The sequence below is a fragment of the Platalea leucorodia genome (assembly GCF_965183815.1).
Source record: "Platalea leucorodia genome assembly, chromosome: 2".
In the NCBI taxonomy this organism is placed as follows: Eukaryota; Metazoa; Chordata; class Aves; order Pelecaniformes; family Threskiornithidae; genus Platalea; species Platalea leucorodia.
This window is the reverse complement of record NC_138824.1, coordinates 70,405,856-70,429,140: the sequence shown is the minus strand read 5'-3', so window position 1 is coordinate 70,429,140 and position 23,285 is coordinate 70,405,856. Positions and strand designations below refer to the sequence as shown.

The 23,285-nt window shown below is 44.9% G+C and overlaps 1 protein-coding gene across 1 annotated transcript; it reads right to left on the bottom strand.

The window, feature by feature from the left end:
• Window positions 1-3,617: 3,617 nt before the first annotated feature.
• Window positions 3,618-19,918, bottom strand: CREG2 (cellular repressor of E1A stimulated genes 2; the record flags this gene model as incomplete). The annotated part of the gene is made up of 4 exons (XM_082337388.1): window positions 3,618-3,765; window positions 5,597-5,710; window positions 17,068-17,237; window positions 19,493-19,918. The coding sequence occupies 4 exons, from the start codon at window positions 19,916-19,918 to the stop codon at window positions 3,618-3,620; spliced, it is 858 nt and encodes a 285-aa protein (XP_082193514.1).
• Window positions 19,919-23,285: the final 3,367 nt, after the last annotated feature.

Below are 23,285 nucleotides of genomic sequence, written 5' to 3'. Positions count from 1 at the left end.
GGCTGTCAGCGAAAGGTCAGTTACTCTGGCTAACGCTGTACTGCAGACTCAAGAATATTCTAACTGCACTTTCCACTTTGAAATTTGTTTTATTTGCATTTCTTCTCGATAGGCATTTTGTTAACAACATTCAGTATCTTTAGAAATCAAAATACATTGCAAATTGCAACACACATCCAGAAACGAGACAGGTTGCATTCCATCCACCAAAGTGATGAAAATTTCATCAGAAACGGAGCATTCTTTGGTTAAATAAGAACAGACGTTCAAACTAGCTGTGCTTAAATCCTGTACATGCATTACGGTTGCACAAATTACCAAACAGTGAGAACCCAAGTTTAGAACTTTGTCTTCCTTTTTTTCAGCAAGTATACAGACATGACTAAATGTGTCTCTTAAATATTGCAAAACCACAGTTAAAGTTTTAAATAATACACATTGCACAACAAGATTTTGGGGGAAGCTACAGAAATAACTAAAATACAGAACACGCGGAAATAAATTACACATCAGCTAGTTGAAATGCTTAATAAATTCACAAGGGCTTATCAAGACCTTTTGTAAAATCCTTATTTGACCTAGTAATTAAAGCACAACAAATAAATAGGATTTTTGCTATTGACTTGAACTGAAGCAAGATCAGACCCTTTACAGTCTCAAGGAACTATGATTTTATTATGGTATCTCAATAACACTCTTCGGGTTAAAAGCTTTAACAAACGTCACTTACCACGTGATGCCCAATATCACTTGAGACATTTATCAGTTTAAACAAAAATTGGAACTAGTGTATAATTAATAATGTAAAGCCCAATTCAGCAAACTACCATCTGCTCCCCTTTTTCTGCTCCAGAAAATTCCATTCAAAACCTGCAGGTCGTATTTTTTAGTAATTTCTACAGACTTTCAAGGACTTTTATGGTAGCTATTCCTTGGGAGAAGGAAGCATGACATGAGAACAGGTGATTTAAGACGGTATTTCTTCATGAAGCCCTTTTTGTCACTTTACATGCCATCGCCGTTTCATGTTTTGAGGTTCTGTCAAGAGCCTCACTGCAGGTCCATATAGAAAAGCTTCTTGATGAATGTGTCAATTTACAATACAGAAGCTACTCCGATTAATCTAGGTGTGCAGGGAGACCGCCTATAGCAAGTAGGGTATTGTAAATTCAAACCCTTTCTTAGCACACGCTAACTTCTTAAACAGTTGCAGCTCTACTGAACATCGTTGATACAATCCCTTACTGCTTTAAGGCAAGAGTGTTAATCAGTTAAGGGATAGGACATAGGACCGTGTCACCGTAGGACTGTCACTGTCTAAGGATGTAAGTGAAATTAAGAGTACAGTAACAGCAGCATTTCTAAAATTCTTCTTCTCTTCTTCAGCTTGTTTAAACATTAAGCTTGCACACTGGATTTGCTTAATCTGTGTGCGTGTGTGTGTTTAGGGCCGGGGAGAGAATAGGGAGTTCAGGTTTCTCTGGGCATAGTAGTAAACTGGGATAATGAAACATGTAATTAAAGTTGCACAGAAATGTTAGACCTGTGGAGATTCCCTTACAGGGTCTAGTGCTCTGCCTGTTGAACTGAGTTTTGAAAGTCCCATTAATCCTAACAGGCAAAGTATCAAATCCATAGTGGACAAAGCTCTCCGTGGCAAAATGATACGAATCAAGGAGGATTTTACTTGGTGGTATTCTATAAATCTGCACAGGATGGGCCGTTTTGCTTCAGTACTACACAGTGCAAGATTTGGGGGCAAACTCAAATGGGAAAATGCTGCTTGTCTGCCAAGAAAAAAAAAGGAAATGGCTTCAGGCAGGACACTTCCTCCTTTTGCATAACTACCTCTGCAAAAGATCTGCGCTGCTAACAGAGTCTCTGGCAACGAGACAAGAAAAAAAAAATGCTTCTAAGTGTCTAAACAAAGTTTTTCCCCTGCGTCTGTCTTTGATTTTTACGGAATATCAGGAACGGTAGTCATGCCTGGAGCCTTGAACTTGCCCAAGGGCTAAGAGGCCCCTGGTAGTTAAACCAGCATGGTGCCCAGCTTCGCTCCAGGAATGACTCCCTTTCTCCATGCCTGAACCAAAATAAGCTCAGCTACACTTAATTGGCTTCCAGCTGGTCATAGCTCTCGCAGCTGCCTCTGAGCTCTGCCTGGGGATTAACCGGTACAAGCTCAGGTCGCTCGCCCAGGGACCCAGGCTCCTCCTCAGCCCAGCCATGGTGCGGGCTGCTGTCCAGAGCTCGGGTGCCCCCCCAGGGGTGCTGGAAGACCTGCCCCGCAGGCACAGAAACCCCATCTCAATCTGTCTCTTTCTTAATGTACGAGGGAGAACAGCCGTATAATTTGCAAACCGTGTAATGACTTGGCTGGTTAGCCATAGGACGTTTCTTTCTGTGATAGCCCTAGGAACTGCCGAATAAGTTTACCAGGACATCTAGAGGAAGGGCTCAAGGTGAATAAAATACCTTTGAGCTCTTTTAGTATTATCACGAGATGCCTATTCATAATGTGTTTGCAACAAAGTTTGCACTTTCCACACTAGGAAAATGAGTTTTTCATCGCCTGAAATATCTACCTATCTTTAGGCTTCTTTCTTTGAAAAATAAATTCATGAACAAGCCCTTTAAAACGTGGTGAGGAAACAGAGTTAAGGGATTGGCTCCACCCCTCGGTGAGTTAGTGATGGTTTACAAAAATCAGTTCCACAAATGAGTTAAAGCAGGGGCTGGAGAAGGGATGCAAAAAAATTGGGACTACAGGCTATTAAAAATACTTCTCCTGTCTCATAACAGGGACAGGCTAGCTCAGCTAGTAACATTTACTTAAATTCTTCTTATGAGAATGTTTATACTTGTATTGGGATAATCCTTGTGGGGCTGATTTGGTTTGGGCCCTTAATGTGTTTAACCAGCTTTGTGTCAGTGAGAGACAAGTTATACCAGAGCCACGTTGTTTAAGGTGCTTGCATTTTTCCTACTAAAAGAGACAATTTCTTGCTTGCATTTTTTCTACTGAAAGAGAGAATTTCTACTCAATTTCCAAGTGAAATATCAAATTAGATAACTAGGGAAAAGCACATGTAGAAAATGTAAGTTAGCAAATGAGGACAGCTTTAGCAAAATATTTTTTCTAAAACTTAAATTTATCTACATTTGCAGCTTTTATCTTAGAGTACTTACAAATCAAGGGAGACCAAGCAGCAGTAATACCTCCACAATGCACAGAGGGTTCTGAGTAGGCAATTTGCTTTTTCTGTAAATCAGAACATTATATTTAGCACACACTGTAGTCTCCCTGTGGGTGCACAGCAATAAAAGTCAAAACAAACAGATACAAAGCATTTTTAAACAGCAGTCAAGATGATGCATTGCCTGTTTGAAATGACACATTTGTACATTGCAGGGCAGGGCTAGTATCCACCTCTCCTTTATAATTTGAAAGTCTGTGTTAGTTTATTTTCACTCTGCTCCATGTAAGACAGGGCTATTTTGAAGCCTTTTGGGGAAAAAAAAAAAACAACCACCACTGTAAAGTAACCATCCAGCATAAAATTTTAAAAGTATTTGGAAAGGAAACTCAGAAGATCTCTATCTCGAAGCCCATTCAATCATCCTTTACTTGGAACTGCTTTTAAATACTCTTCTACTGCAATGGCAGAAACTTCTCCATACCAGCTTTGAAGCCAGATGTGCTCAATGTTCATTTTCATGAAGAACCACTCATAGCTGCGAGGCCACTTTCTTACCACCGGGTGCCTGGAAGGACAAATAAAAGAAAAAGAAATTTAAAAGATGTGCCAAAGCATATGCATACTCTGCTTTTTAATTCAGCCTAGTGTGCTGAGCCAGAGTGAAACCTGAGATCTGAAAACCACCACCATTCACCTTTTCTGCCCTCCCTTGCAGTGAGGTTTATGACCATCCACACCCCGGTCTGGTGAGAACTGCAATGAAGGCAGCCAGCAAACACCACCCTCCCCCACTGCAGAGCCCCATCTCTAAAGGCAGATGTTGTTTGGTCTCTAAGTAAGTGAAAAATAGTTAGATGAGATTCTCTGAATGTGTGTCGGGGTTGTGCTTGTATCTGTTCAAAGGAAACAGTGTTCTGAAAATACTATGTCTTTGGTAGCACTTGTTGTGGTATGGCAGGAGAGCTAATAAAACTGGCTAGCAGGCAGAGCACAGCCTCTTTGAGCTGTTGCCTGCTAGAGCCTTCTCGTCCTCTATTTCTGTCTCATTTCTTGGGCCTGCCCTTACAGCTAGCTCGAACAGACCCTCCCCGCCAGCAATCCTGGGTGCAGACATCTGGTCCCCAAGCCCCCGCGAGAGCATCTGCAGAGGATGCTGTGGGACGCTCGGCAGCAGTGCAGAGAGCGGCTACAACAGCTCGAGCCGCAGCGTTCACGGGAGCACGGGGGGAAGCGGTGCAAGTCGGGGCAGGGTTGGCCCCAGTGCCCCCCTCCCCCCGCAGAGGACCCTGCAGAGGAGATGGTTGGTTTGGCAACCTCTGGGTTGAGCTGGGGTTTCCACCATTTTCTGAGTTGTCCCTTTGAGCACCCACAACTGTGGCATTGGGAAGTGGCTCCAGCTGCTGCCGGCATTGGATGGGGTGAGCCCTGGCAGCCCTCACCGTGTCGGTCTGGCTTTTGCTGCCTGACAGCGGAGCATCCGCTGCCACGGTGCTCGTGGACTCTGGCTCGCGTAGGAATCTGATTTCTGCAAAGTTTGTAAAAAACGCTTGTGTGCCAATGTAGCCCCCGTCTACCCCTGGTCCCATTTTTGCTATTGATGGCACACCCGCTGACAGGGTCCTGCCCTAACCCCTTCCAGCGGGCCAGAGAGAATATCACCTCTGGGCTGTTCTGGATCCCAGCTCATCCCAGTTTCCCAGCAGTACTTGATTGACCAGGCAGGGCACGCCTGGAGGACCATCCCTGGCAGCCTGTGTGGGAGGTGCGCGCCCCAGCTAAGGTTCGGGCTCGTCACGCCTGTTATTCTGAAGACCCAGTGGAGGGCACAGGGGCACACCCTGGTATGTGTGTATGTGTCAGGGTTGTGCTTACATCTGGTCAAAGGACGCTGTTCTCTCAGTATTACAGCTTTGGCAGCAGTTGTCATGGTATGTCAGGAGATGTAATAAAACCCATAAGCTCCACCCTGCAAACAGGCTCGAGCCCAAAGGCAGCAGAGCTCTGCTCCATCTCTGAGTAGGGGGCTGCAGCTGAAAAGCACTACCTGTCCTAAGGTGGGGAGGGATCATTAAAGGTAACAAATACACCCTGGATTGATGGAATCTCTCTTTGGAGCCAAGTGAGATATTTTCATAATCCCCAGATTATAAACCACGTGCCCTACCAAAGTCCAACACTGACTAATTGCATTTCCATATTTCATTACCTCAAGAGTTAAAAGGAGGTCACACAGCTCTGCCTGTCGTTCCAAGCCACACAGGACCCAACGTGCTTCGTGGCCCCGAAGCAGAGATCAGGCTTGTTACTTCTCAGATTTTCCATACCAAATGGCCACATCAGTGTATTTGTCTCAAACCTGTGGGTTGCACTCTACTATGTGCCTGTTACGTACAGACCTGGAAAACATTGCTTGCTTGGCAAATTCCACTTCCTCCGGAGGCACCGCGACCATCTGTCCCGTGAGAGTCAGCCTGGCGCACCTTGGATCCTCCGGATCAATTACATTTTTTCTGTGCACAGATAAAAATGCTTACGTGTAACAGCTTGGTTTCTTTGTTAAGGGTTTTGGAGAAATATGAATTCCTGCTCGCATATAAAAAGCTGTGATATTTTGTCAAGCCTTGCAGGTCTTTTCTATACCCAGCTGTAACATTTGGGGGGGGCTCTTGAAGGAATACTCACCTGAAAGAGATCTCTGCTGTAGAAATTTACTTAACCTTAATTTATGCTCTTAAAAACTGGATTAATATGTTAGATTGTACAAAATGTGAAAATGGCAGTTTTAAAGAGACCTAGTGAGATGGTTAGTCTGTGCTTGTGCCTATAAAATAAGCATGCAGATGTGTATTTGTGTGTAAAACCTAAGGTCTTTTCCCTGGGCCTATTCTAGAAACTCAATCCTTGTTCATTTTTACCCATTTTTCAACACTTTACACCAAAGAGACAAGTAAGATCTATCAAAAAAATTCTCCAACTGCCTTCATCCTTCAGGCCAAGACAGGAAAGGTACTTACTTGTTGCTTTTTGGCTCTTTCTATACAGTAATAATAAATAACTCCCATTAGTAGCTGCAGGACAATTGCTGACTCTGACATATACAATACAAGGATATAAATCATAAGTAAATTGACCAATCGCAAAAAAAAAAAAGTTGCATGAAATGACAGCAAAGGCCTGATTCTGGCAAGCGCTGAGCAGCCCCAAGTCCCACTGCCAGCATCTCACGGGAGTGTCTCCCCACATAAGAACATAAGCCTGAAAAACTACATTAGGAAACAAAGACTGCATTTCTTCTTCGCTGTGTTTTAATCGGAAGCAGCAGCTCACAGTAAATTACATCTCATCTGTGTGCAATTTTACTTAAAGATCTTGGCTTGAGCCCTTTAGCCTTAACTGCGTGCAATCTGCAGTGTTGGGTTTTTTTGGTTATAATTCTCAATATGTGCCTATTGCATGCAGGAAACATATGGGCATCATCCTGCAGCTAATTTAACACCTGCAGATTCCCCGCAGATGGTTATGAAAGACCGTGTAGCTCACTGGATAAGATATCTGCTGTTATAGATAGGGCCATGAACAGAGACAGCAAAGGCAGTATAGCGGGCTGATTGATACGCAGCTATGCCCAGTAAGCACTTGGCACCGTCTGTAGCCTGAGCTCCAAAGAGCCATTTGCAGTCACATCATCTGTGGGATGTTTTTTCAGCATCCTCTTCAGTCTGGAGCAGCAGTTGTCTGAAGGGGGTGTTCAGCTTAATGACCTCTGGACAAACTCTACGCGTACTCTTTTTCCTCTGCTGTGCTTTCTGCACGGGAGGAAGGGCAGCTGCCAAAGATCAAGCTCAAACTTTCTGTTCACATCAATAAATAATGGTCTAATTTTCTCTAGTACTTTTTTTTTTTTTTAATTATGAAGTAATAAATGAATGGTGATCCGAGTACCTGAAAATCTGCATTCCCTACCCTGGCACTGGGTTTATTTCTGTCAGAGTACAAACGTGTCTCCATGGTCACCTTGGCACGCCGTAGATCCTCAGCGCTAACTCCTCCGGCATGCTGAAGGTGCATTTCCCAGCTGGCTTACAGCGGCCTGAGAGCACCCTCAGCAGCACAGCTCCATGCCCCGGGGGCACCCATAGCTCCTGGCATTTCTTTCACATAGCCTTCGGGTGTTGTGTGGCCGCTCAGCGTCCAGGGTCCAACGAGAAGCTCTCCCACCAAAACAGGAATAAATGTAGGCGAATACAGTGTATCCAGCTGTAGGGAGAGGAGCTGAATCCCACCGACAGAAGGTGTCAGCCGAGGGCCTGCGTGTCCCGCAGCCAGGGCAGTGCAGGTCCACGCTCTTCCAACTGTTGGCCCTGGATACCAGAGTCTTGAAGTCCATTTGAAGTGATCTCCTGATCCGTTGTTATTTTTTGCGCTTAAACTTAGTCCTGTATCAACACCCTCTACATACCTGTATATATTTAACTAGATGATCCTTAAAGACATGGAAGGGAAGGCACTTCTCACTAGCAAAATTTCAGTTCAGAAGATTGCTTTAAACTAGTAACTGCACCTGTGTGTATGAAACCATTTCCTCCACAGCCGAACGGTATCGTAAAACAACTGAAGAGCTGGGAAAGGCAGGTGTATTTGCAAGTGCCTTTCTTGGGTATAGCTCCTAGGTAAGACGCTGTTAATTACTTTCAGAGAGGAATGGGAAGGGGAGATTGTTATTAAAGGATGTCTGCATTTCACAGAGTGGATCAAGGTGATAGATTTGGGCAGGAGCAGGAGCAGTGAGAGGTTTTGGTCTGACACCTTCTCAGATTATAATTTCTTATTATTTCTTATATATTATTTCTTATAATTATATATACTATAATATATATAATTTCTTCTTTTTATGCAAGTACATGTTTATTCTAAAAGTGTACTTGCTGATTATGAGTAGGCAACAGACCTGACGTTGCTGTGGTTAAGCAGTGAATCCTGCCTGCCTTTGCTGAGATGGTTTTGCCCGGTAGGACTAGCGTCAGATGTGACTCTTCCCCGACTGACAGGAAAAAAACCTGCTCTCCACATATTTGGCTGACAACAAAACCCACACACTGTACATCCATATCTGGAATGGTTTTAGTTCTGTTTTTTTTCCCTGGCTCCTTCTTCTGTTTGCAGTTTTCTCTATGTTCTTGTGAGCCAGGGTGTTACACTGATCGACACACACAATACTATCTTCCCAGTAAAAGTTACTCAAACTGAATTTTGCACATTGGAATAATATGCTGGAGGGTCAGTTTGTTCTTCTGGGAAATGACGCAAACAAATTATTTGTTGAGATTATGTTAGATGAAGTTTTGGAAGAGCCGAACAGGACAATGATACATTTGAGTTCAGTACACTGTGTTATTACTTTGTTGGCTTTGCTTTTAGCACTGCCTCTTATCATAGGTTTTCTGTTTCAGAATAGGAACCTTGTATTCTAATCTTACCTTAGCATTAGTATTTTCTTTATCAAAGGAGCCCTTCATATTCTGAAGTAAATCTGTTTCTGCATCATTTTTGGCATAGTATTTCCCTAATAATGTGTGATTACTTTTATACTTTTTAAACCATCAAAAATCCCTAAACTTACAGCTACCGCTCCTAACTAACTCCATTGTGAACAGGTCTTGCATTTTCAGTGGTGTTACCAGTGCAACTAATGTAAATGCAGGCTTTGCTTCCTAGGAGTCAAGGGATATATCCAGGGATATATCTCATCTTTTTCCTGAAGATAATAAAGGGATATGAGGGATAAATAGGTATATTTACTAAAATATTCCTCCCTCACATCTGTAGAGGTCTAATCATGCATTCACTAGTCACTTCTTGCCTTCTGTATAAATAAACACATATTCAGGCCTCAGTCCTTGGGTTCCTTTTATCTTTGCTGGCACAAGAACAAGTAGGTGCGGAGGAGCGGCTCTATGTAACGTTTGTGCGCTGCTGACTGGGGGCGAGGGGGAGGCAGAGCCAGGGCGACAGGCGGCATGCTGGTGACACTGTCTTGCTGTCGAGGAAACCCGAGGTGGCTTTGCAGGCTCTGTCTTTACCAGAATCAGGTCCTCTGTCTCCCTGGACAGGATTTCATGAAGGCTATGATAAAATATGAACTGAAGAGAAGAGAAAGCAGGGAACTGTGGAAGGAGACCAAGCAATAGGGAAGATATTTATTTTTTTATGCTTATGTAAAATACATACACCTTGTTGCAGAAATTGAGGGAAGCCAGATTAAAATGGACGAAGATTCAGTTTATGCATTTTATAAGAACACAGTGCATTAAGAGAGATTATCTTAATTATTCATCTGATTTGTGGAGAGAAAAGAATTTATTGTCTCTGTTCCCCTGCATACAGTGAGCAAGCTAGGTATGCAGAGTTTGAGCCGGTCCAGGCAGTTGTCTCTTCCAAGCATGTGAGATGACCCATGAGCTGCATCCACTTACAAAGGTGCCGGCTTTACTGAGCTTAAGGAGAAGTCTGTGTCCAAGTGAAATCTGTTTCCCAACAACGATGCAACGCCGCGAAGCGCACTGCTGATGAACACGTCCCACTTATTTTACTGCGTACCACTTCCGCACTTTCTGGGTCGCAGTTCAAGAGTGGTTCAGAGTAAAGAGTGCCACCTACTCATTAAACTGTTTACTACACTAGCCATCTCTTGGATTTTAATTAGAAGGTTCCTATACAACAGCTAGCTAAGTCCAGATCTGATCAACCCATAGTTCTGGCTGATGCGGTTATATGGGCACACAAGGGGATGAGGTCGGGACTTTGTTAGGATTCCCTTTTGCAGTTGAGATCTCTGCTTCGACTGACGATGCTCTGTCTCCTGGTTCCTGACCAAAAGTATCCCTGAGTATTATCTTCATTCTCGCCCCTGCAGTCCGTTAGTGAGGTGAAACAGATCTGGCACAGATCAGCAGTAAAGGCAAAACAGGAGTTTGGGAGGCACTTGGGCAGGAGAGCCGGGTGTCCCCGAGAAGGAATCGGTAGGAGGAAGGTGGGAGGGTTCAGTAATGCTCCAGGGACTGGTGGAGGAAGCAGGGCTCTATGGAGGGGAATCTCTCTTTTTCTTCTTCCCTAGCCTCCTTTTCCCACAAAGGAGCTGCCCTCCTTCTCCTCCACCCCCCTGAGGAGACAGGACCTTCCATCCTCCCCGTCAGGATCCATAAATCCTCCCCATCTCCCCTGCACGCAGTTCTCCCTGCCCTGTGAGAAAGCACTGCTTTTACCCCTCTATTTCTTGAGTGGAATGGAAGAGAAAAGAAGTTGGGAAAAAGCTTTCTCCTGTTGCAGAAAAGGAGAGCCAGAGAGCCAAGAAGAAAGCCCCAGAGAACAGTTTTCCTACATTTTTTTCCACTTTAGAGCATGCAGCTCATGTGTGGCACAAGGGCAATGACTGTCTCCACACATCCTAACCTCCCTATAGCCGCAGCAGCAGCAGCCATACAAACCCATGCAATTAGGAGGTGGGGGCCGGCTGCTGGCACAGCGCATCCCTGTCCCCTCCCAGGGACACGAGGTAGGCACCCTGTCACCCCGCGCAGGGCTCCTGCTTGCCTAGCCCCAAACTGGGCACAAGGAGTTATTTTCTAGTGTATACAATACATCATAGGAACTGTTGTCCCCTAAAATCTACAGAAAGGAAGGGAGAAAATGCTATGTCCTCAGAGAATTACTCTAAAGTGCTTATAATTTTTATTCATAAATGTGATTAATTTTGAAAAGCAAGTTATCCTCCTCATACATTTCATTTGCTTACCACTAACTACCAGAGTCTCTGAAGCAGAAACAATGTTTTGGTGCTGTTAATCTGCGTGGCATGAACGTCAAACAAAATCTCTGAAATTGCTGAAAGCAATTTCATAATCTGAAAAGCTGTTGCTGGCCTTCAGCTGGATATGGCTGGCCAGTTTTGCCCTTCCCTGCTCTGATTTTGACAAGATTTTCTTTATCAGCCATGTCTGAGAGCCAGCAAAGACATCTTTTTTGCTTTTGGAAGAGCAGTCTTCTGTTCTGAATCTGAAGTGAGGCTTGGGAGCTGAAGAGTATTGGTACAATGGCTATTTTGCATCTAAGTGAGTCTGTATTCATAGTATCCCTGTTCTCGTATTTTAAATAATTTCACTCTTCCTAGAAGATAATCCTTCCCAAAATGTTTTAATTAGAATTTTTTAAGTGAAGTCAGTCTGTTTGTCTGTCTTTATTGACAATAACAACTCATTTCTTTCGCTGAACTCTTATGTTTCAGACAGGAAACTTTTATATAGCTTAACCATAGACAATTCACAGGGGAAAAAAAAAGAATCACAGCATCAACTATTTCTATAAACAGAGTCAGAGAAACACACATTACTTCACTAGAAAGGGATTTTGGGAAGTTGGTTATTTAAGAATACAGGAAAAAAAATAGTAATTTAGCGCTATATTGTGTGCATTGGGTCATGATGATAGTAGGTTTCGTATTTGGCTTTCTAATTTGGTATCTTCCTGATTTTTAAATACAGATTTTTCAGGAACTGACATAATTATTTGCATATGACTAAAAAGGGCCAACATAAATACCAGAACCAGAAATGTGTCTGTGCCACAGAACCAGGAGGTGGATCTCAAAAATTGAGGGATGTCTGGATTCAGCCTTTGTCTTCTGCGTGTGTCATTTCTCTTTGTGTGAAGGTGCGGTGCCAAATTTCTTTGTTACATTCATCCTCATATTAACAGACAGTGACTCTACAAACCCAGAGGCAGCTATATGTTGGATGGCCAACTGACACCTCAAGAGTTGTGCCTGCCACCCCTGGCAGGCCTATCGTCTCTCGGGATCGCCCAGGAATGAAGTCAGCAGTTTATGCACGGTGCTGATCCACCATGCAGCAGGGCCCCTAACCCACCGAATCACTCTCCTCTTCCCGTGGCCTGGTGGTATCCAGAAGCGCTGGAGATGCTCAGCGCTTCCCGTCAGCCTTTTCAATGCGGACTTTAGGAAACCTACGGAGCCAGCTTATATCCACTGAAGATGTCTGCCCGGTCTTGCCAATCTGCTACCTCAAGCAGTAGATGAGCACGGTGGGTAAAATGGCTCTGATGGAGCCACCCCTGATGCAGGTTGTAAACCAGGAGAGGAATCCGAGTCCCTCAAAATCACTCGCAGTCTGCAGTGTGGATTTGAAACACCATCCTCCAAACTAATAGCAAAGGAAAACCAACTGATGGGCTGACCCCAAAGCTCGTTGATTTTCTTTCTTTTTCCCTTGTGTGAAAACTAGTTCATGGCAGCCACGTAACTGCTCCTTCTCTAAGAAAGCTGCCGTTGGTCCCTACAAATGTGCTGAACCTGATGTCAAGGAGGCGACACGCGTTTAAAATTAATTGCCTGTTTTCCAGACTGCAGCTGTAACGAGGCAGGCCCAGGAGCTTACTTGGAAAAGGAGATCCTCTGAGCAGCCTGTGTGCTGGGAGATGCGTTCAGAACAATAGCTGCTCTATTCTCTGATGTCGGGCTCGGTCTTGCTCCCTCTGAAAGCTATAAGAACGGGACTCAATCTTTTCAGCTTGTCTGTGGCATAGACATGCCAGCTTAGTCTATTTATAGCCCTGAACCATTTAATTTTTCTTGCCTCTATTATCCATTTATCAGCCTTCAGATAGGATGCAGTGTAGCTACTAACGAATGCTTTCTGTAGCCTGGCCATCAGAGAGCCTTCTCAGGGAAGCGCAGCCCGTCTCCCTCTGGGAAATGGCAATCTCTGGGTCAGAGATGAGGAATCCAGACTGTAGCTGCAGCATTGTAATGTCTTGCAATTAGTGCCTATTCAGATGCATCGCAGCTCTCTTTCTTTCATTATTAAATGTTATTTCTCTTATTAGTTTAGGCTTTTCAAATTTTCTCTCCAGCTGATTAAATATTAAGGCTGGAGCACCAAAAAGGCCACTCTGTATTCCTCACATCCCTGAAAGTGAAAATATTTATTGTCAAGGTTTGAAACTTGAGTCTGTTCAGAAACAAATTAAATTTGCTGCTAAATAAATTTAATATCAAACTGATGTACACACACACAAGTCACTTGAAACTCATTAGATACAAGAAGACTATTGAAATGTCAGCTATGTTTTCTTTCTAAAGGCCAGAGATTTCTTTTGCGTGCAATAGGTCAGAAGCATTTTTCAGAAGACTGCCAAATAGTCCCAGGAGCATTGACTGCAGGCATCGACCATCTTTCACATTTATTTTAATTCTTACACCTCAGAGTAGTTTAATAATGAAATTCTAATAAAATTCCACAGGAAAACAAGCTACAGATCACTGCTGGCGTACAAGGGCATGAACTTTCTCGTGTAGAGCATTATTCATTAAGCTATTTTGTATAATTATTTTGAAGCCAAAACAATTAATGATGCCCTTGACCGAGAGAACTTCTGGTGTTAAAACCATCTATAAATGACACTTTCCTTTGCAAAGAAAACCTCACAGATACCATTTTAATACTCGCAGGACCTGAGGTTTCTCAGAGTAAAAGGTCTTGCCTCTCATACAGTGTGAGTAAAGAAGTGGAAGAAACCTGCCATGCAAAGCCTGAGCTGCCCCATAAAGCTCTGCACGAAGGATGCGATGCACCGTTTGCATGGCACGGCTTGGCTATCTCAGCAGGTAGAGCGCACCCTGAAAGGGTCGCTTGGGCTGCCCGCGGCAGAGCTCGCACGCTGGCTGTGTTACCGGCAGCGCTGGGGACAGGCAGCCCCGGGGACAGGCAGCCCCCAGCGCTGGCAGGGGGGCCCGGACACGCTTCTTGTTTTCTTCACTGTTGCACTGCCCACAGAAGCCCTTTCTCCGGGGTAATGGTAGGATGCTGTACAGGGCTGCAGTTTAAGATGTTCCTAATTTAAAATGTAAAAATCACTGATGGGTTGCTAGTTTAAAACGTGAATTCATTTCTGACCCTTGTTACAGAGGGAAGGGAAAGAAGAAAGTTAAAGTTTCAGTGCCCACATGCGTCCTAGCTGTGAGACAGCCCCAAAGCTTGCTCACATTTTCCTAGCTATCATCAAAAACACAAACTGCAGCTCAAGAAATGCCCCAGCTTTTCATTCTCCATATCGCTTGTTCTTTGCACTAATGCCAGCCAACATCTGTTCCAGATGAGAACTCCAGAAATAATGAAAAATAAAGTGAATGTAAGAACAAAATAAATAATGTAAGGAGCAGTGATCAGACTCTGAATCTGTGTACTCAATTCAGTAGTAAGCTCAATATTTAGAGTATGGTTACGTGCTAACGTGAGGATATCCTATTTTCCTCCACCTTCTCCTTTCCCATCCTCTGGCTCTTGGGGAGCTGATTCAAGTTACTAACCCAGTAGAAATCTAATCCAGCAAAAAAAAGGGAAGCGGTATCTGCTCGGTTACTGAGCTAAAATAGGTCCACCATATGGTCAGCTGAAGGGAGGGGGTGGGATTGCATGGCCAGGAGCGGCAGCGGCCACTGGAAGAAAAGAAGGACTGGCAGAAAACCTTGTTCTCATCGTCAGGTTAATTTTCTTCAGATTTATGTTTCAACTCGGGGTCAGGCAAAGCCGAAAGCTGACGTGAGAGAGAGAGACAGGGGGACACTATGCGACTGGTGGTACGGAGGGAGAGTACCAGTGTGGCCACTGGTAATTAGTTCGCCCTAAGCTGTCTTGGAAATCCAGGTTTAGCTCCTTGGTGGTGCCCAGAGTGCTCTTCTCGCCAGAGAGCGCGGCCTCAGGCTGCGGAGGGAACTAGAGAGTCAAGTGGCAGAATCCAGGTTGCCCTGGCTGCAAGACAAAGAGCAGCACATTCTGGCACACGGAACAAAAGGGTTTGGGTTGGAAATTAACAGCTACTTAATAGAAAGAGAGTAAATAAATATTCTTGAAGGGTTGTGATGTATACGAATTCCATATTTCTATAAATCATGCAGCATTTCTCTTTTGTTGGTGGATTGGCACTTTCCAAACAGGTAAATTGGGTGGTGACGTTGCTAAAACATAAAAGGCAAAGACTTTCAAGAGTGGATGTTTAAAGTCAGGGATGAAAGGCCACACTTAAGTGCCTAAATGGGTGTGTAGTTTTCAGAAGTGCTCAACACCAGCATTTATCATCAATGGAAGCTGCTCTGAGTCTCGAGCCTCTGAAAATAGGGCATTGGGTAGGTGCTAGGACATCAGGCTTAACATACATTTTTAAGCACTTGGTCTAGATATTCAGCTCACTATTTGATTGAATGAAAACACTTAGAAAGCTGCAGTAAGTTCCATTAGCCTGTTACAAAGTAACTGGTACATTTACTTAAATTTGAAATTATTAATTTAAAATATTTAATGAAATAATTTTAAGGAATAAGCAGAACCATTCTGGTCTTAACTTCACCACTCTGTTGACCTTCTCAAGCATTCAAAGCTGAATTACCTTAACAAACGTTGCGATAGAAGGTTCCTATTAGGTGTTTGACGTTGCAAGCGGAAGCCATGATTTCCATTCCTTGGGAATGGGATGTCAGCCTGAAATCACTTACACTGCTTAGGACTAAGAAACATTTCATTTTGCCACCATATAACTCTTAAGAAAACAGGCAGTATGTTCTGGAGGCAAATACAGACGAGCGCAACAGTAACGTGCTTCGTATTTGCCATTCACTGCTTTTTCCAGTGTTGGTTCTCAGCTGGTGGGCTTGAGAGGCAGGATGATACCCAAGGCAATCCCCAGCTGGGGAAATCTGGGATCCGGTTCTTAAGATAAACCTCTCCTCCCCCAAAAAGGACCTTAAGTTGGGGTAAAAACTTTCAATCCTGTTTCTTTCTGAAGCAGCCTGTAATTTCCAGTTCTTCTCTCTCTCTCCTTGGAATATCAGCTAAGATCTGCTGTGGTAACGGAGTCCTGCCTGACACAATTTTGGTGTCATGTACCTCGTCACGTAAAGAGGCCTTTGGAAATAACACTTCACACACGGGTGACCCAGCCGAGTTTGCCACATGTTTGACTGTAAACAAACATATGGCAGAGATACATCTTTTTCAAGGAGACAAGCATGGAGAGGAAAATGGAATCATCTTTGAGTTCACGGACATATATTTTACACATCTAAAGCTTCAGTGATCTGGAGTTATTCATTGTACGCATGATTAGGAAGGAAGAAGTCAACTCACTGCTATCTCTGGAAAGATGAACCTGGGGCCAGCTGTCAATCAGTAAATCTCAGACCCGGCTTCCTTTATGTGGAGGATCATTTGCCAAATGTTCATGATACACAAAGCACGAAAAATTGGCGATGATATCATATTCAATCATACCCTCTGAAGAGGTGGAAATTAGACTGAGTGGCATGGTCCTGAGTGTGTAACTTGTGAACTAAGAGCTTGAGATCCCCTTACAGACCCTGGAGAGCTAGAGCCCCGTCAACACAATCAATCAGCAAGGCCTCCAGAGCTGTTCAGAAGAACAGGGGTGTCTGCTTTACCGTGACTTGGATAGCCCTCGAAACTCTATGGACTTTATTGACTAGATCACCATGGCCTATAATGGGATCTTGAACACCTAGATTTTATCTGGCACCTCCAAGAAGAGATTAAAATTTAGGAATGTTAATGTGCGAGCTGAAAGCCACTGCAGCTGTTGATGCTACACTATAGTTCAATGGCACTTCTGCTTTTCTTTACCATGCTTTACTGGGGCAACTTACTGCAAAACAAAGCTAAGGAGGAGCTTGTAGCGGATGGTGAGAGCCAAAAATAAATGCAGGACATTGAAGGTGGGAACCTAGCATTTTGTTCTGATGACTCTTCCCACTGAAGGTAGTAGTAGGCGGATAAACCTCTGTTACCTGCAGAAATTTCCGTCTGCCTCTGGCAGGGTCAGAGAAGCCACGGGACTCTTCAGGAGATCTGCCACAGTGTTATCCTTCGGCGTCACGTAAAAGAAAGGGATTCCAGTGCTGTTATTGACGGGACCGTCACTGAGAAGTAAGCAGTTCCCATAGGGCATACCTTGGATCTGCAAAATCCAAATAAGCATCTGGTTACATCTTTGCACATAGACGGCTTACGATGGCAGGGATTCCCTCAAGGGCTCTAGCAGAGAGGAGAGCAACCCCCAATTGCTCAGTCTCCCACTTTCGGTTGTCATCATAGAGACAGACCTTCTTCTAAACTAGATCTGTCATGCTTCTATGAAAACAGATCTCTCCTCCATTTCTTCTTTCCAGTCCTGTCCATGACACTATAGAGAACATTTTCTCTTCCACTGAGCTTAAAGGAACTACCAAATTAAAAAGGTTTAAGTGCATTAAAATCAATGCCATCAGCGTCAAGAAATGCTTACTCTAAAACAGTGCTGATACCTTTTCTCAAACCCAAAAGGATATAGAGCCTAATTTAGCCTTGATTCAGCCTCCTTTTTATGCTAATTTTGCCTCCCCTTTCAGCCTTGATTTGCAATGTGATTGCATCCTTTTGCCAAGAGAGAGGGAAAGGCGTTTTAGCTGGAGTTGTCTTTAGAGTCAAGCTGGACGTCAGCGCAGCTGCCTGGGCCGCAACCTCAGCTATGGGGGGGCCCCCACCCCCCAGCCAGCCAGAGCAAGCCCTCCGCCCGTGGCAGAGGAGGGACACCAGGGAGCCAAGTTTTCAAAAAGTTTTCTCCCACATGCTGACCTGCGCACACACAGTGGATACAACGCATGCAAAAATATCCTTGCCCAGTAGTGACACACATTAATATTCTCCATAATGATTTATACTCCTACTATGCTTTTCATCCCATTATAAATTGCAATGACAGACACTTAATGAATTACTATTTTTTCATGTCTTCAGATATTTCTTTCCTCATGGTCAATTAGATGTTAAACGGTAAAATTATCAGTCAATACATTAATTCAATGTAACTGGTAAATCCTTTACAGCAAAATCAAATTAAGTATGAACAGTTAATAAGAAAACCCTGGATGATGTTATTACCTGGACTGCATGCTTTCTGATTTTTAATGTTTATATGCCTTTAAAATTTTAATGCTTATAGTGCTTATAAATGGTCCTTGTTAGCATTCCTTAGAAGGAATGCTTTAATGAAGCTACATAACTTAGAACCTAAAAATACTTGTTTATTATTAAGAGTTACAATGTAAAAAAAATAGTAGCTGTCAGTAATATTGCAGGACGTGTTTCTACTGCATAAAATGCTCTTTCTGTCATGCATGGTTAACGTTACAGTGGATTCTCAAAAAGAATTGGGATCACAGGCAGCGTAACTCAGCATTCAGAGCAGCAACACCCCCCTCATCAATTCCAAATTTTATGATGAATCCAATTTTTCTGTGTTACTTCTGTGTTGTAACTAGAGACAGCTAACTGCAGCCTATATTACGGCTGTAATTCCACCGACGGTTTCTAGCGAGACCATAAACCAGAAGAGTTAAGATCATATGATTTAATAGGATTTCTGACAAACTGATGTAGAATTACAGGCCTCTCGTGTGTATGTGTATATTTATGTAATGGTACCTTTTTTTAACCTGTTGCTTTGTATTTCACAGTAACATAAACTGCTGCTAACTCAGCCAAGCTGTCTGAAGATTAACGTGCTTTAACTTTGTTGTTTAAACTGTATGTTAATCAATCTGTGGATACTTACAAGAAAAAGTTAAAGCTCTCTTTTCCTTTTTTTTTTTTTTTTTCGTTTGTCTGAGCGGTATTGGATGCTGTGTCTAACTCCAACCTTTCCTTTTAAAAAAGGGAAATAATTTAAAGCTGGAAAAAATAATGACCCCGATCCTCCGCTGCAGCCCAGCTATTTTGCTTAACGCTCCCGACAGAGAAATCGCCCTTGAAGCTGGTGTAGCTGGACCCCTGCCGGACGGACAGATTTTGTGGTAGCCCAGCAGGCTCCCCCCTTCCTCCTCCTCCTCCTCCTCACCCTCCTCCTCCCCCCTCCCTCCCCCCCCCCCCCTCCCTCCTGCTCGCCGGGCGACAGCCGGAGCCCCGGGGCGGCGGAGGGGCCGGGGCCGGGGCCGGGGCCGGGCTGAGGGTGCTGCAGGGAAGGACAAAGCCTCTCTCCACACCCAGCGCTGCAGCTCTGCTTCTGGCTTAAAGACTCTGTTTTTCCCGTGCCGCTCCGGTTCGGTTTTTCGGCCTGCCGCCCTGGCTGCACTCCAGACGTGACTCCCCTTCCCGGGAAGAGCTGCTACTGTTTTCTCCGCGCCTGCGGCGGCTGCTGGCAGCGGGGGGCACCGTACCTTGCGGGGGGCACCGTACCTTGCCTTGGGCGGCCCGCGTAGCCACGAAGCCCCAGGTGTTGTAGCGGGCGAGGAAGCGGGCGGTCCCGGCGCGGCCCGGCGCCCCGCCGCCCTCCCGTCGGTAGGAGAACATCCTGGAGGGGGCGGCCCCCTGCCCCGGCCGCCGCGCCGCCGGCCCGGGGCCCAGGCCCGCGTCCTCCCGGTAAGCCGAGGCCGGGTAGCTCTGCTTCCAGAGGCCGCCCGCCTCCTCCAGCAGCGCGGGGAGGGCCTCCTCGGTGGAGGAGCTGTGCAGCTCGTCCGCCGCCGCCCCCGCCTCGGGCAGCGGCCAGGAGACCGAGCTGACCACCACGTACCCCCCCGCGCCGCCCCACAGCAGCGCCGGCAGCCACCACCACCACCACCGCCACCAGCGCCGCCGGGCCGGCAGCCACCGCCCCGCCGACATCTTCTGCGGCAGCGCCCGCTCCCGCAGCACCCTCCCGCGGCCGCCGCCCGCCCCGCAGCGGCCCCCGCCCCCCCTCCTCCCAAATCTTTCCAGCAGCCGCCGCCGCCGCCGTTCGGCCGGGCGCCAGGCGTCCCGGTCCCCGCTCCCCGGCCCCCTGCCGCGAGGGTCACGGTAGCGGTGGCTCTGCCCACGCCTGCCGCTGACACCCGTGGGACAGCCGCCCCGCGGCGTGGGCTCGCCGGCCAGGCAGGGCAGAGCCCGGGGCGTGGGGCTTTTCCCTGCGTGCTCGTGTCGCTCGCCGGGGACTCGCGGGGCTGCTGGACCGCGGGGGCGGGCGCGCAGCTGGGCCGGTGTCCGGGAGGGAATTCCCTCTCCGCGCTTCGTGCGCTCAGCCCGGCGCCGGGGCGCCCGGGCAGCGATCCCGGTGCCGTCCCACCCCTCCCTCCGTTAGGAAAGGGAGAAGCCGCGGCGCCGTGAACGCTGCCGCCGCAGGGCCCGCGGGGTCGGGCCACAGCAGGGCCCCGCGTCCTAGGAAGGCAGGCGTCATTAGTTGCGGCGCTCGTGCAGTTCGTTCTGACGTGGGAGTACCCGGAGCTGCTATTCAATTGTATGTTTCCCGGGCAAGGTTTTAATTAGACAAAGATTTGAATGTATATTTGAGTTTGTATCAATGGCCTTATTTAGTAAAGGCGCTTTTGCGTCCTGCTCCTTTTCTGTTCTTGGCAGTAGACCCTTTCAACACGGCAATGCAAACTTACAAGTCATTTAAATTTATGCTTGTAAACTTTCATTGCATTCATGCAAATTATTTAAGGAGTACAGGTTCAATAGGAGACAGGGAGAAATGGATCTCACAGGAGCCTTTGCCTTTCAGAAGGTTCTCAGGTACGTCTGATAGAGCTTTCCTTTCCATAGCTGTGAAGAACAGATCACAAGGTCGGCCTGCCGTTACAGCTTCTGCTTAATTGCTCCATGAGAATGTGCTGCGTATCTAATCTAGAACATAAACTTTTATAAATAAAAATGGACTCAAATATTGAGTACTTTTAGCTTATATTTTTCCTAGACCCTCTGTTCTGTTTTTTATCTTCACGGTAAAAAACCTGAAAGAATGGTGAAAATGGGTGTAATGGGACTTAGGGCCCAAATAAATTCTTCAGACTGTGAAGATGCTTCCCCAGAGTATGTAATTTCGCCACTAAACTCCTAATCTTATCAGCAAAATCAAATACACAACTACCTTTTCCTTTAGCACATGGCCCTGTCTACATCTGCTGCAATACCGCCCTTTTGAATATTAATTCCCACTTCACTACTTGAGCTGACAGAAGAATGTAGATGCAAGTGGAAAATAAATGTAGATTTCCAAAACCAAAATGAGTGAAAGGTTGCTAAGCTCCTGACAAGTGCTCTTCTCTAGTTCAGGAAACGTCCCTTCTTAAAATAACGAAGCAGTTGCCCCTTCTTGAAATAATGACCAGGCCCAGCCAACTCCCTGCAGACAAGCTCTTCACAAATATTTAAAAACCCAATTCCCTGGTCTTTCAGGGAATTTCCTCATGCAATCTGATGCATGCGAGATTCAAATTTCATACTCTATATTTACTATTTAATACAAAATTTATTCCAGGGTGGCTCTTTATAGAGTCTTTGCTTATAGAACAAGTTCAAACAACCTAGTTTCTGACATAAACAAACAAAAAACATTATATATGACCTATTATATTTCAGTTAATAGAATTATATGTGAGATATTTGACTTTTGTATCCTGCAGAAATGGGAAACAAAGCAGAAATTTTTCAAGATATAGGAATTAGTGCTAAGTTCTATATGCAATAAATACCAATTTTAAATTACACGCCGTAGACACAAAGCAGCATTGACACAGAGTCATTCATCCATTCTGCAGCTTCCGGATGAATTTACCACAATGGCTTCAGGTAGGTCTTCAGCTTTACTGATGACAAAAAAGACAAGATATAGATAAAAACAAGCCACACAGATTTCACCTTTTTCTTCTGAAGATTTATTCAAATAAAGTCAAACAACCAAATCACATGAGAACTTAAAATAACTGTGTTGCTAGCACGGTTTTGCATTTAGTATTTCCAGAAAAAGATCTTAAAATTTAAGAGAATGAAACCAGTATTTCTTAAAGTTGTATCAAAAAGTAAGAATAGTCTAGCGTAATGAATTTTCAAGTCAGGCTGGTTTGCTCTGAAGATTTGCTGTTCATCGGAGGCAAAAATAAAGGGTGTCTGTCCATCTTTTTGAGTAAGAAGTGCTTCCCTTCCAAAGATCCAACTTAGTAAAAGTCTTGGTAATTCTCTCTTCCAAAATGACCTGGATGAGCTGAAAATTAGAAAAGAAACATGGCAATGTTTTGACTGCAGGGACTGCAAATCATTGTTTCTCCCTTCATCGAATAAAAAAAGTATTCTCTGTTATTTCCTGCTGAACCCGAGGTATTTTGCAGATACCCAACCTTATTTTACATCAATTAAGCCAACAAGAGGAGCGACACATTGGGTTTCTTCGTAGGGTGGCAAAGGTCTGATAGGAGGCCACATCCGCTTTTTAATACATCATTCACACTTCATGTGTCTGCTGTAAACCCTTCTGTTCTTTTTCAAAACAAATAGTCTGAGTCCTCTCTCTCCCCTTGATGGGGACTGCTTTTTCATGCTGAAATCCTGACTTTCTTAAAATCAGCGGAAGTTTTGCCACTGAATTTAAGCTGGGTCAAGATTTTACTCTCATTTTTTGATCATTTTAGTTAATGATTTCACTTGATCTCTGTATCCTGGATTATATAGACCACTCAGATGAACACTCATCGTTCCTTCAAGTGAAGTAGTTAACTATGTCCTTATTTTTTCTCCCTTTTTAACAAATCAAAGTGTTTGATTTGCTCTCTGCCAACAGAGCTACGAACAGCGTAACCTCCGTCTCTCCGCGCCCTGATTTGCAGTATATTGTGTGTTACGGAGGTGTGGAATTGGATTAAAAGCTACAGCACGGTGCTCTGCAGATAAACGCACTGCAGGTGTGCAGTTTAATAGGATTTTAATTTGGTAACGAGTGAAAAAAGAGAGGAAGCCTAGAATGGGATTTTCTAGATGAAAAAATGCTATTCGTGCTGAAAGAAAGCAACTGCAAGCTCTGTGATAAGGAATAAAGATCGGGCCAACGCTCTCTGAGCTGCACTTTTATAGATTACGGCTCACTCAGAGCATCTTCGTTCCTGCCACCGATTTCAACAATTCTTAGTTCATACTACGTGCGTTTGGCTATATAGCATTTCATCTGCCACACTCCCCGTTAAGCCAGTGTGTTCAAATCTTGTATTGTCTCACTCCCCGCCCT